The 12,487-nt window shown below is 45.2% G+C and overlaps 1 protein-coding gene across 1 annotated transcript in view; it reads left to right on the forward strand.

The window, feature by feature from the left end:
• Positions 1–12,487, forward strand: part of synpra (synaptoporin a) — a 148,694-nt gene that overhangs the window by 37,735 nt on the left and 98,472 nt on the right. The window contains exon 2 of the mRNA XM_086001502.1: positions 6,274–6,398. Within this exon, the coding sequence (XP_085857628.1) occupies positions 6,274–6,398 (125 nt within the window). The remainder of the gene's footprint in view (positions 1–6,273; positions 6,399–12,487) is intronic.

Genomic DNA, 12,487 nt, shown 5'->3' on the forward strand with positions numbered 1-12,487 from the left:
CATTAAACTTCTTCAGTCAACATCCGTTTCCCTTATGATAGCAAAATACTGCAGATGTTGGAAATCCGAAATAACAACAGAAAATGCTGGAAAAACTCAGCAGGTCAGGCAACATCCGTGGAGAGAAATTTGAGTTGACGTTTCGGGTCGAGCCCTTCTTCAAAACTGGAAAGAAAAGAAAATAGATCGAAGGCAGGGCTGCGATCGGACAAAAGAATTAAAAGAAACAAAAGAAGTAAAAGAGACAATAAAAGGTATTTGAAGCTAGATGAGATGGTAATAGGCTGAGATTAGGTGTGAAGTGTACTGGCAGGGCAAGAGATAGCTGCCAGGTGTGTGAGAGAAACAAAAGGAAAGGGGGGGGGGGGAGAAAAGGAGTGGAAAAATTACAAGAAAAAATGTAATGGGGGCCGAGGTTATGATCTGAAATTGTTGAACTAGATATTGAGTCCGGAAGGCTGCAGAGTGCCTAATCGGAAGATGAGGTGCTGTTCCTCGAGTTTACGTCCACGGAAGCTCAACGTAAACTCGAGGAACAGCACCTCATCTTCCGATTAGGCACTCTGCAGCCTTCCGGACTCAATATCGAGTTCAACAATTTCAGATCATAACCTTGGCCCCCATTACATTTTTTTTTGTAATTTTTCCACTCCTTTTCTCCCCCCCCCACCCCCTTTCCTTTTGTTTCTCTCCCACACCTGGCAGCTATCTCTTGCCCTGCCAGTACACTTCACACCTAATCTCAGCCTATTACCATCTCATCTAGCTTCGAATACCTTTTATTGTCTCTTTTACTTCTTTTGTTTCTTTTAATTCTTTTGTCCGATCGCAGCCCTGCCTTTGGTCTATTTTCTTTTCTTTCCAGTTTTGAAGAAGGGTTCGACCCGAAACGTCAACTCAAATTTCTCTCCACGGATGTTGCCTGACCTGCTGAGTTTTTCCAGCATTTTCTGTTGTTATTTCCGTTTCCCTTATACCTATCTGAAATGCCTTGGTGACATACTTTATATTATAGGTGCAAACTGCTATTACTGTTGGAAGAAATCAAGATGGGAGGATGAATAAATAAGGATATAATGGAAGCAATTTGCTAAAAAGTCATGAGACAACTATTGCAATAGGGGATGCAAAGCAATTAATTAACATGAGCAACATGAAAATTATTTTTATTATAAAAGTTTTACTATATAAAAATGAACAGTAGGGAAATATAAAATAAAATTGAGCATTTCTTCCATTGGTAAGATGATTAGAACATTTTAACTTAATGATAGAGGCCTTTCTAATGATGGGCTTCCCAACTATGTTTAGAGCGAGGCCTACAAATTGTCACCCATTCATAGTTAATGGGTAGAAAATGTAGCCGACAGTATCTATACATGAGCTATTTGATAGTTAGCATAGGAAAGGATCTTATTAAAGCAAATTATGTTGTCAAAGATGACAGATATAATCACTTTGTAATACATTTATGGAAGACATTCCTGAGATTTCTGAGATTTTCTTTTTGAAAACCCTTAGTGTAATCATTCTGTGAAAACTCCTGCTCAGGACTCTCTTTGGTGCATATAGAATGATATTTGCCCTTGGGCACAATTTTAGTCCATTATAACATAAGCATAACTCATACTCTGACAGCTGTGGCACAATTGGTAGCACTCTCGCCTCTGAGTCAGAAGATTGTGGGTTTAAGTCCCACTCCAGAGACTTGAGCACAATAAATCTAGGCTGTCACTCCAGTGCAGTACTGAGGGAGTGTTTTGGATGAGATGTCAAACTGAGGTCCTGTCTGCTCTCTCAGGTGGACATAAAAGGCACTATTTGAAGAAAAGCAGTGGAGTTATCCCCAGTGTCCTGGCCAATACTTATCCCTCAACTAACATCACAAAAACAGATTATCTGGTCATTATCACATTGCTGTTTGTGGAAGCTTGCTGTGCACAAATTGGCTGCCGCGTTTCCTACATTACAACACTGACTACACTTCAAAAGTACTTCATTGGCTGTAAAATGCTTTGGGACGTCCTGAGGTCATGAAAGGCGCTATATAAATACAAGTCTTTCTTTCTTTCTACTTCCTCTGTTGGCTGGAGCCTGTAGTACCATGTTGGAGAGGAGCAGGTATGATTTATGGAACGCCATGATCTGTGGTCATGAATAAGCTGGATGTTGAGGGACTGGAATCCTTTTCTACTGACAAATAGGCCAGGATGGTGATGGGGAGCACGCAAGACAATGTGGGTGCAGTCTATGGCACCTTGTATGCTAGGCATGCCTGTAATGTGGGCAAAGCCTAATGCTCTCTTGTCCTGCTTCATTCTGTCCTTGGGGAAAGGGATGGAGTTGTTAGTCCTGGACAGAGCCTCGGTGACCTCCCAAATTAAAAAAGACTAATGGAATGTTGGCCTTTTTCTCAAGGGGGCTGAAATACAAAGGGGAAGAAGTTATGCTTTAGGGTTATCGTTTCTGCTTTGGGTGCAATCGGCGATTCCGGCACAAATTGCACCTGTTTCTGCTCAAACTCATTTGCATATCGCTGAACACAAAATAAGAATGCTGGAACATAAGAATTAGGAGCAGGAGTAGGCCATATGGCTCCTCGAGCCTGCTTCGCCATTCAATAAGATCATGGCTGATCTTTGACTTCAACGCCACTTTCCTGCCCTATCCCCATATCCCTTGTTTCCTCGAGAGTCCAAATCTGCCATGAACCAGTGCAATCGGCAAAGTTTTAAACTGTAATTTAAAAAAAAAAATTGCTTTAAATCATATTCCTTGATAACTTGATAAAGTTTGATTAACACAGCTGAAAATGGGTTTATCACAAAAAATAAGCATTTTTAATCACAGTCAATCCACTATCTGTGAGTAACCTGATTTTAAATGACTGAAAATGACTTTTTAAAAATATACAAAACTATTTTCTAGTTAGATTGGGGTACAGTAGTCAGTTCCTTAGTAAATTAAAGAAAAAATTACATTCAAAACCTTTTAAAACAGATCGATTAGTGTCCTTTCACCAAAAAGGGCCAGCTTAATGTTTGGAGCCTCCTCGAAGGCCCGCAAACAAGCACAATTAGCGGAAACTCCCAAAGGTGATTAATTCACCCTGGGGGTGTGGCCAGTTTTGTGGGCGGGGCCTGCTTCTAGGACGATGTTTTTAAAACTAACGTAAAAGATTGCAGAAACTCGAGTTGCGCTGAATGCAATTTGTGCTTAAAATTCTGCAATCTTCCGCGGCGGTTACGCCGTTTCGGGCGAATTGCATGAAAAACCAGCGCAATCAAGTGGAAACTCCAGGCCCAGTTGTTAGAGACTGGGTCAGACCCCAGCTGGAGCATTGTGCTCAGTTTTGGGTACCACAGCTCAGGAAGGATATGTTGACCATGGAGGGGGTGCAGCACAGATTCACCAGACTGATACCAGGGCTTAGAGGGTTAAAATGTGTGGAAAGGTTGCATAGACTACGCTTGTATTCCTTCGAGTATAGAAGATTAAGGGATGATACAATTGAGGTGTTTAAGATGATTAAAGGATTTGATAGGTAGATAGAGACAAACTATTTCCTCTGGTGGTGGGGTCCAGGACAAGGGCGCATCACCTTTAAAATTAGAGCTAGGCTGTTCAGGGATGATGTCAGGAAGTAATTGTTCACATAAAGGGTAGTGGAAATCATAGAATCATAGAAATTTACAGCACAGAAGGAGGCCATTCAGCCCATCTTGTCCGTGCCTGCCGACAAAGAGCTATCCAGCCTAATCTCACTTTCCAGCACTTGGTCCGTAGCCTTGTAGGTTACGGCACTTCAAGTGCATATCCAAGTACTTTTTAAATGTGATGAGTGTTTCTGCCTCTACCACCCTTTCAGGCAGTGAGTTCCAGACCGCCACCACCCTTTGGGTGAAAACATTTCTCCTCAAATCCCCTCTAAACCTCCTACCAATTATTTTAAATCTGGAACTCTCTCACTTAAAAACCTGTTGAGGCTAGGTCAGTTGAAAATTTCCAAACTGAGATTGATAGATTTTTGTTAGGCAAGTGTATTAAGGGATATGGAACCAAGGCGGGTAAAGGGAGTTAAGATACAGATCAGCCATTATCTAATTAATTGGTGGAATATGCTCGAGGGGCTGAATGGCCTACTTCTGTTTCTATCATCCTGCCTGTTAATGCCACAAGTTGCTGTGCAAGTTTATCATGTGACAAGTCAGATGCTGGGGCAGGCCAATATCACAAAAGGGTCCTACAACAAGCATAGGACCCTTATTTAAATATTTTAATCGGCCTTTAACACTTCCGGTGTGCACTCTGAGCACCTATGGAGTAGCCCAATCCAATATGGCAGGCGGCACACTTCTGGTGTGGAATGAGCACACGCATGCCACCCACCAAATTGGACACTTAGGCACCCGTTATGCAACTGAGAAATGGGTGTGGCACTAATTAATTTCTAGGCCAACATGTAAATATTTTCTGGGGATATCTATATTGCTATCTGGGCTGGCAGGTGTCCCAGAGGAAAGTCATTACATATAGTCACAAGTTAATTGCTTTAAAAATCCCCTAATATCTTTGAACTGTTTAATATATGTGAAACTTGCAGACACCTGTCAGACACGGAGGTGTTATTCTCTGAGCTAAACTATTTGATATGTAAATCAGGTATCAAAAGCAATTGAAACCCACAAGAACATTCAGAGCCTGCTGTTCACATGCTATCTACCTGAATTCATTAATAACATGATTGTGTGCCTAGTTGGGGGAAAATGTCTTTCATCTGGGGTGTTGAAGCCTGTATTGGAATGGTACAATGTTGACTTTCCCTATTCTCCAGTTCTGTTCACCTGCTAGTTTCCAACATGTTATGGCAGTGGGAGGAGCTCAGTGGAGCTAAATCACTCCTTACAGAGGCTCAGTTAAAAGATTCTGGAAAGTAAGCTAAGACTTTTTAGTTATTTTCAGGTAGTTTAAAGTATTGTGCAAATCAAGAATTGTGTTGTCTTATTCTTAATTCTTGTAATTAATTTGACCACTAACGTTAATTTGAACTAAGTGTTCTGACAGTGTGATGTTTTTCTGCCTTTTAAACTGAAAATGATAGGCATCCCAATTCTTAATACCAGGATTAAAGGATCATTGTTAATTTTTCAGTACAATGTCCCAATACACAACGCCTTAAATTTGACCTTAAATTTCAGATTACAGGAGATGCAAGTCTGCTACAGTAACTTCCTTTTTGCAGTGAACCCAAGTAATGGAAGAAAACCCAAACTGTAATTTATCCATTTTTTACTTATCATTCTATCATATCCATTCAGTCTGCCATATATTGGCCCATCATTTGCGGCCAGTGCTGAAGCAAAGGTGTTTGCCGCTAATGCCTCCCGCGAAATTCAGTGGGAGGTTAGCGGTGATGATAACCGTTAGCGCCCCGCGGCGCTGCGCCTCCATCGCCATGCACAGCTTCCAGCAGCGCCCCGCCTCTCTTTTGGGGCGCTACCAGTGAATTTCGGGCGTGGGGTTGCTAACTTTTTTGGGGCGCTAAAAGGGGGCGCGACCCAATTTTGCCCCCTTACAGTCAATAGCGTGGTCAATGAAACATAGCATGGCAAATTTTTTTTTTTAAAGATTGCAAAGAATAGGCATGGAAGTGAAGGAAGAACTGAAGTCGGTTGCGTTGCCCTTCATTTAGTTACACTTTATCACTTTTTGAGTATACAATGGAATCAACATGTATTTCGAATTACAGTTTATTTGTCATCTACGTATATCCAGCTTTGGATTTACATTGGCGTTCTCCATGTTGGCACCTGAGAGCTAATGTTTGTGCTTTGTCATTCACATTAGAATTGTTGGTAGGGGATGAGCAAAAAACTTTTTCCAGACTTAACCTTTGATTCATGCATATTGTAGCTGTAGTGCCCTCTAATTATTTCATTCTAGGGAAGAAGTCACATTTTTTAAATGTTAAGAAGGTAACTGGATTTGCATTGCTTACAATGCTGATCTCTCTTCTTCCGCTCCCATTCCCAGAAGCCTCAAACCCATGAATAAGTCCAGGAGCACCAGTCAGTTCCAGAAGTACACAATGCAATCTATTCTGACTACTAACATCCACATATTTTCCAAATGGATCATGTTACAAATGTAACTTTTCACAACTAAGAATCTTGAATCTGCCTCGTCAGTAGAAAAAGTATTGTGATGTGCTAGACATTTAAGTTTAAAATGTCAAATTATATCAAAAGCCTAAATATTTCTTTCTCTTGACAGATTTTTGCAATCTTTGCATTTGCAACATGTGGTGGTTACTCTGGAGCGCTGAAAGTCAGTGTGGACTGTGCGAACAAGTCAGAAAGTAACCTGAACATTGAGATAGGATTTTCTTATCCTTTCAGGTATGCTTTTAAATTCATACTGAGTTGTGTATATCAGAATTCAATGTAGGAACCCTTAAGTCCTTCATTTGTGAGTTGAGAGATCTGTGAGAGTTCTGTGTGAAGTTCTACAGTGTCAGAATTTTCATGGATTGCCTGCTTAATAATCTTCAGAAGTGAATTAACCAATTATTCTATCCTGACGTTACATGAATGTACATTTGGTTACATTCAAAATTGATAGATCTCAGAAGGCCCAGCTGCAGACAGTATAAGGAGCGGGAGAGTGCGCGAGGCCCAGACTCACCGGCAGCGGCAGCAGCGAGAGCTGCCCTGGGAGGAGCCTGAGCGACAGCGGGGAGTATAAGGAGCGGGAGAGAGAGCGAGGCCCAGACTCACCGGCAGCAGCGAGAGCGGCCCCGGGAGGAGCCTGAGCGACAGCGGGGAGCATAAGGAGCGGGAGAGAGAGCGAGGCCCAGACTCACCAGCAGCAGCGAGAGTGGCCCTGGGAGGAGCCTGAGCGACAGCGGGGAGTATAAGAAGCGGGAGAGAGAAAGAGGTCCAGACTCACCGGCAGCAGCGAGAGCAGCCCCGGGAGGAGCCTGAGCGACAGCGGGGAGTATAATGAGCAGGAGAGAGAGAGAGGTCCAGACTCATCGGCAGCAGCAGCAGCGAGACTGGCCCTTAACAGGCAGCATTCTAAAGTGACGTCAGAGATTAAAAGTGACATTGGCACAAGGGAAGCAGCTGATTGGTGAGTAATGGGTGAGTGGTTTTTTTTAAGTTTAAAGTTTATTCTGTTAAGTTAGTTCTTAGTCTTTAAATAAAGGGTAGTTCTTAGTCTTTTAAATAGAGGTTAGTACTTAGTCTTTTAAATAGTCTGTTAGATAAAGGGATGACAGGAATGGCAGGGTAGCTCAGTCCAGTGGAGTGCACATCCTGTGGCATGTGGAAAGTCATGGACGCTTTGCATTGCATGGATAACTACAGTAAGTGTCACCAGCTGCAATGACTCAAGCGACGGTTTACGGAGCTTGAGCGGCGACTGGAGTCACTGTGGTGCATCCGCGAGGCTGAGAACTACGTGGATAGCACGTTTAGTGAGGTGGTCACCCCGCAGCCTAAGAGAGAGCGGACAGAGAGCAAGTGGGTGACCACCAGACAGAAGAAGACCAGGCAGACAGTGCAGGAGGCCCCGGAGGGCATCTCGCTCTCCAACCGGTATTTTATTCTAAGTACTGGTGGGGGCGATGGTCCCTCTGAGGAGTGCAGTCAGAGCCAAGTCCTCAGTACCACTGGTGGCTCCGCTGCACAGGGGGGGAGGAAAAATAGTGGAAGAACAATAGTGGTAGGGAATTCAATAGTGAGGGGAGCAGACAGGTGTTTCTGCAGCCGCAGACGTGACTCCAGGGTGGTATGTTGCCTCCCTGGTGCCAGGGTCAAGGATGTCACCGAACGACTGCAGAGCATTCTGGGGGGAGAGGGTGAACAGCCAGATGTCGTGGTCCATATTGGTACTAATGACATAGGTAGAAAGAGGGATGAGGTCCTGCAGGCAGAGTTTAGGGAGCTAGGAGTCAGATTAAAAAACAGGACCTCAAAGGTAGTAATCTCCAGATTACTCCCGGTGCCACGTGCTAGTGAGTCCAGAAATAGGAGGATAGAGCAGATGAATGCGTAGCTGGAAGGATGTCGCAGGAGGGAGGGCTTTAGATTCCTGAGGCACTGGGACCGTTTCTGGGGGAGATGGGTCCTGTACAAGCCAGATGGGTTGCACCTCAACAGAGCTGGGACCAATATCCTCGCAGGGGGGTTTGTTAGTGCTGTTGGGGAGGGTTTAAACTAGCTTGGCAGGGGGATGGGACGCTAAGAATAGTGTCAGTAGGAAGGGAAGAAAAATTGGAAAACAAAAACGTAGAAAGTAAATTGGCAGGACAGAGGAATCAAGGGCTAGATAGTAGTCAACAAGGAGGTTTGCCTGTACTAAATGGTATATACTTCAATGCAAGGAGTATAGTGAACAAGGCAGATGAGCTGAGGGCACAGATAGGTACTTGGGACTATGATATTATAGCTATTACAGCGACGTGGCTGAAAGAGGGGCAGGTATGGCAGCTCAACATTCCTGGTTACAGGATTTTCAGACAAGATAGAGAGGTAAAAAGGGGGGGGTCACGGCATTGATTAAAGAAACTATTACAGCTGTGAGGAGGGATGATATGTTGGAGGGATCATCAAACGAGGCCATATGGATCAAATTGAAAAACAAAAAAGGGGCGATCGCACTGCTGGGAGTGTACTACAGACCCCCAAACAGTGAGAGGGAGATAGAAGAGCAAATATGTAGACAAATTTCTGAGAAGTGCAAAAACTATAGGGCAGTAATAGTAGGGGATTTCAACTACCCCAATATTAACTGGGATAAAATTAGTGTGAAGGGTATAGAGGGTGCGGAATCCCTAAAATGCATCCAGGAGAACTTTTTTAGCCAATATGTAGCAAGCCCAACAAGGGAGGGGGTGGTTTTGGACTTATTTTTAGAGAATGAAGCTGGGCAGGTAGAAGGCGTATCAGTGGGGGAGCATTTTGGTGCTAGTGACCATAATTCAGTTAGATTTAAGGTAGTTGTGGAAAAGGACAAGGATGGACCAGGAATGAAAATTCTAGATTGGGGAAAAGCAAATTTTGCTAAGCTCAGAGGCATTTAGCCATAGTGGACTGGAAACAGCTACTTGAAGGTAAATCAGTGTCAGAGCAGTGGGAGGCATTCAAGAAGGAGATCCGGAGAGAGCATGAAAAATTCTTGGCAAGTAAAATCAAGGAAAACCCAAAGATGTTTTATAAATATATTAAGAGCAATAGGATAACTAAAGAAAGGGTAGGGCCTGTTAGAGATCATGAGGGTAATCTGTGTGTGGCGGCGGGCGACGTCGGTAGGGTTCTTAATGAATACTTTACGTCTGTTTTCACAAAGGAGAGGGGCGAAGCAAACATTGCTATCAGGGAGGAGGACTGTGAAATATTAGATGAAATAAACATAGTGAGAGAGGAAGTATTAAGGGGTTTAGCAGCTTTAAAAGTGGATAAATCCCCAAGCCCGGATGAAATGTATCCCAGGCTGTTAAGCGAAGCAAAAGAGGAAATAGCAGAGCCCCTGACCATCATTTTCCGATCCTCTCTGGCTTCAGGTGTGGTGCCAGAGGGCTGGAGGACTGCTAATGTTTAAAAAGGGAGAAAAGGATAGACCGAGTAATTACAGGCCAGTCAGCCTAACCTCGGTGGTGGGAAAATTATTGGAAAGAATTCTGAAGGACAGGATAAATCTTCTTTTAGAAAGATACGGATTAATCAAGGATAGTCAGCACGGATTTGTTAAGGGAAGGTCGTGTCTGACAAATTTGATTGAATTTTTTGAGGAGGTAACAAGGAGGGTAGATGAGGGTAGTGTGTTTGATGTAGTGTATATGGACTTTAGCAAGGCCTTTGATAAAATTCCACATGGCAGACTGGTCACGAAGTTAAAAGCCCATGGGATCCAGGGCAAAGTTTCAAGTTGGATTCAAAACTGGCTCAGAGGCAGGAAGCAGATGATACTAAAATCGGCTGTCTGGTTGATACTGAAGAAGGAAGCTGTAGACTGCAGGAAAATATCAATAAATTGGTCAGAACAGTGGCAAATGGAATTCAATCCGAAGAAGTGTGAGGTAATGCATTTGGGGAGGGCTAACAAGGAAAGGGAATACACATTAAATGGTAGGACACTGAGTAGAGTAGAGGAACAAAGGGACCTTGGAGTGCATGTCCACAGATCCCTGTAGGTAGCAGGCCAGGTAGATAAGGTGGTTAAGAAGGCATATGGAATGCTTGCCTTTATTAGCTGTGGCACAGAACACAAGAGCAGGGGGTTATGCTTCAACTGTATAAAACACTAGTTAGGCCTCAGCTAGAGTACTGCATGCAGTTCTGGTCACCACATTACAGGAAAGATGTGATTGCACTAGAGAGGGTACAGAGGAGATTTACAAGGATGTTGCTGGGAGTAGAGAATCTTAGCTATGAGGAAAGACTGGATAGGCTGGGTTTGTTTTCCTTGGAACAGAGGAGGCTGAGGGGAGACCTTATTGAGGTGTATAAAATTATGAGGGGCCTAGATAAAGTGGATAGAAATGACATATTTCCCTTAGCAGAGGGGGCACAGATTTAAAGTAATTGGTGGAAGGTTTAGAGGGGATTTGAGGGGAAATTTCTTCACCCAGTGGGTTGTGGGGGTCTGGAACTCACTGCCTGAAAGGGTGGTAGGGGCAGAAACCCTAACCACATTTAAAAAGCACTTGGATGTGCACTTGAGATGCTGTAACCTGCAGGGCTATGGACCAAGAGCTGGGAAGTGGGATTAGGCTGGATGGCTCTTTGTTGGCCGGCGCAGACACGATAGGCCAAAATGGCTTCCTTCCGTGCTGTAATTTTCTATGATTCTATTCTATGATTCTATGAGCACCACCTCAGCATGGGGCTGGCTGGCTGACCGGCAGCGGCAAGGGCAATGGCGGAGTGGCAGTGGTGGGAACAGGAATGCTGTTATCTTAAGGGAGCACAGCAGGATCCTGTTCCACTGTCCCACTGCCACTCTCCCAGGGCGGCGCATCAACATAACTAGCATTCTGTTGGAGCACAGATTGCTGGGCTGCTGCAAAACCCTGCAAGACACAGTCGACAGTGGTTCATGCAGCCATGATGGCAGCAGTATGAGCATGGGTGGCATCAAACTGAGACTTCATGAGAGCGGTCTGAGTCTGGATGGCACCAAGCAGAGACTGCATGAGAGCGGTCTGAGTCTGGATGGCACCAAGCAGAGACTGGATGAGAGCGGTCTGCGCTGGCATTGCAGCACTAAGACATTGGGTCGCTTCCACCTGTGCTGCAATGGCAGCCGTGACATCACCTATCACACGCAGCATCGTGCCTGGGTCGACACGGTCTCTTCGGGAGTCATCCATCATTTCCAGCCTGGAAATCCTGGGCTCCAAGCAATGTTAGAGGCAGACTCCTCCATGTTCATTGACATTGCCAAGAGGCTCTCTGGCAGGTTTGCCATTGCATCTAGCAATTTGGTGTGCATGCCTATCACCTTCTCCTGTGCAGCAGAACTTGCGCGCGAACTCGCCCTCCCGGGAGCTGGCCCCCAGCTACCCTTTCCCCCAACCTTGCTGCAGCCCACTCGTGCCCGGTGCCTCATCCTGTGCAGATCCCGCTTCTGCATTAGCCTCTAAAGTACGCGCAGTGCCAGATTCTGAGCTGATGTCTGCGAGTGATAGTTGATTATCTGAAAGCAGAAAGGCACAACAGACACTCACTAGAAGGAGACACACTATAAGGAGGTCGGGACCCAGGGGCGAAGATGAGACCCAGGAGCAAGGTCAAGGTCCAGGAGTGAGGTCGGGACCCAGGAGTGAGGACGAGGCCCAGGGGCGAGGATGAGGCCCAGGAGCGAGGACGAGCCCAGCAGCAAGGTCGAGGCCCAGGAGTGGTGCAGCGTGGACCAGCAGCGGAGTCTGGAGGACCACACTGCAGCCTATGAAACCCAGGCAGAGAGGACCTGCGGGAAGGAGGGAGGAGGACAGTAGAAGTATGGTTGTGTGTGTGTGCTGGGCTGATGTAGCAGAGCCTGGTCTCCAATCGTCTTGGATCCCCTTGCCATTGGACCAAGACCTTGCTCTGTCAAGCCTGTGTGGTAGCTGGTGTGCAACGGCCACCCTACGTTAAAAGAATTCATGCACAGGCATCTTCCACCCTTTAAAATGAAGTTCGGGACCTGGAAAGTCAGGACTCTCATGGACAACCCCAACAGCGACAGACCGGAACGCCGTACTGCTATCGTTGCCCGGGAGCTCAGACATTTCGACATAGACATCGCCGCCGTAAGCGAGACCCGGCGAGCATGGGAAGGCTAGTTCAAGGAGCAAGGTGGTGGTTACACCTTCTTCTGGAAAGGCAAACCCGAAGAACACCACCTCCATGGGGTTGGCTTCGCCATAAAAAATGAGCTAGTTGAACGTCTCAGAGACTCCCCTTGTGGAATAAACGAACGCCTCATGACTCTACGACTCAAC

Source organism: Somniosus microcephalus, chromosome 11 (genome assembly GCF_052327205.1).
Source record: "Somniosus microcephalus isolate GS21.2 chromosome 11, FLI_Smic_1.0, whole genome shotgun sequence".
NCBI lineage: Eukaryota > Metazoa > Chordata > Chondrichthyes > Squaliformes > Somniosidae > Somniosus > Somniosus microcephalus.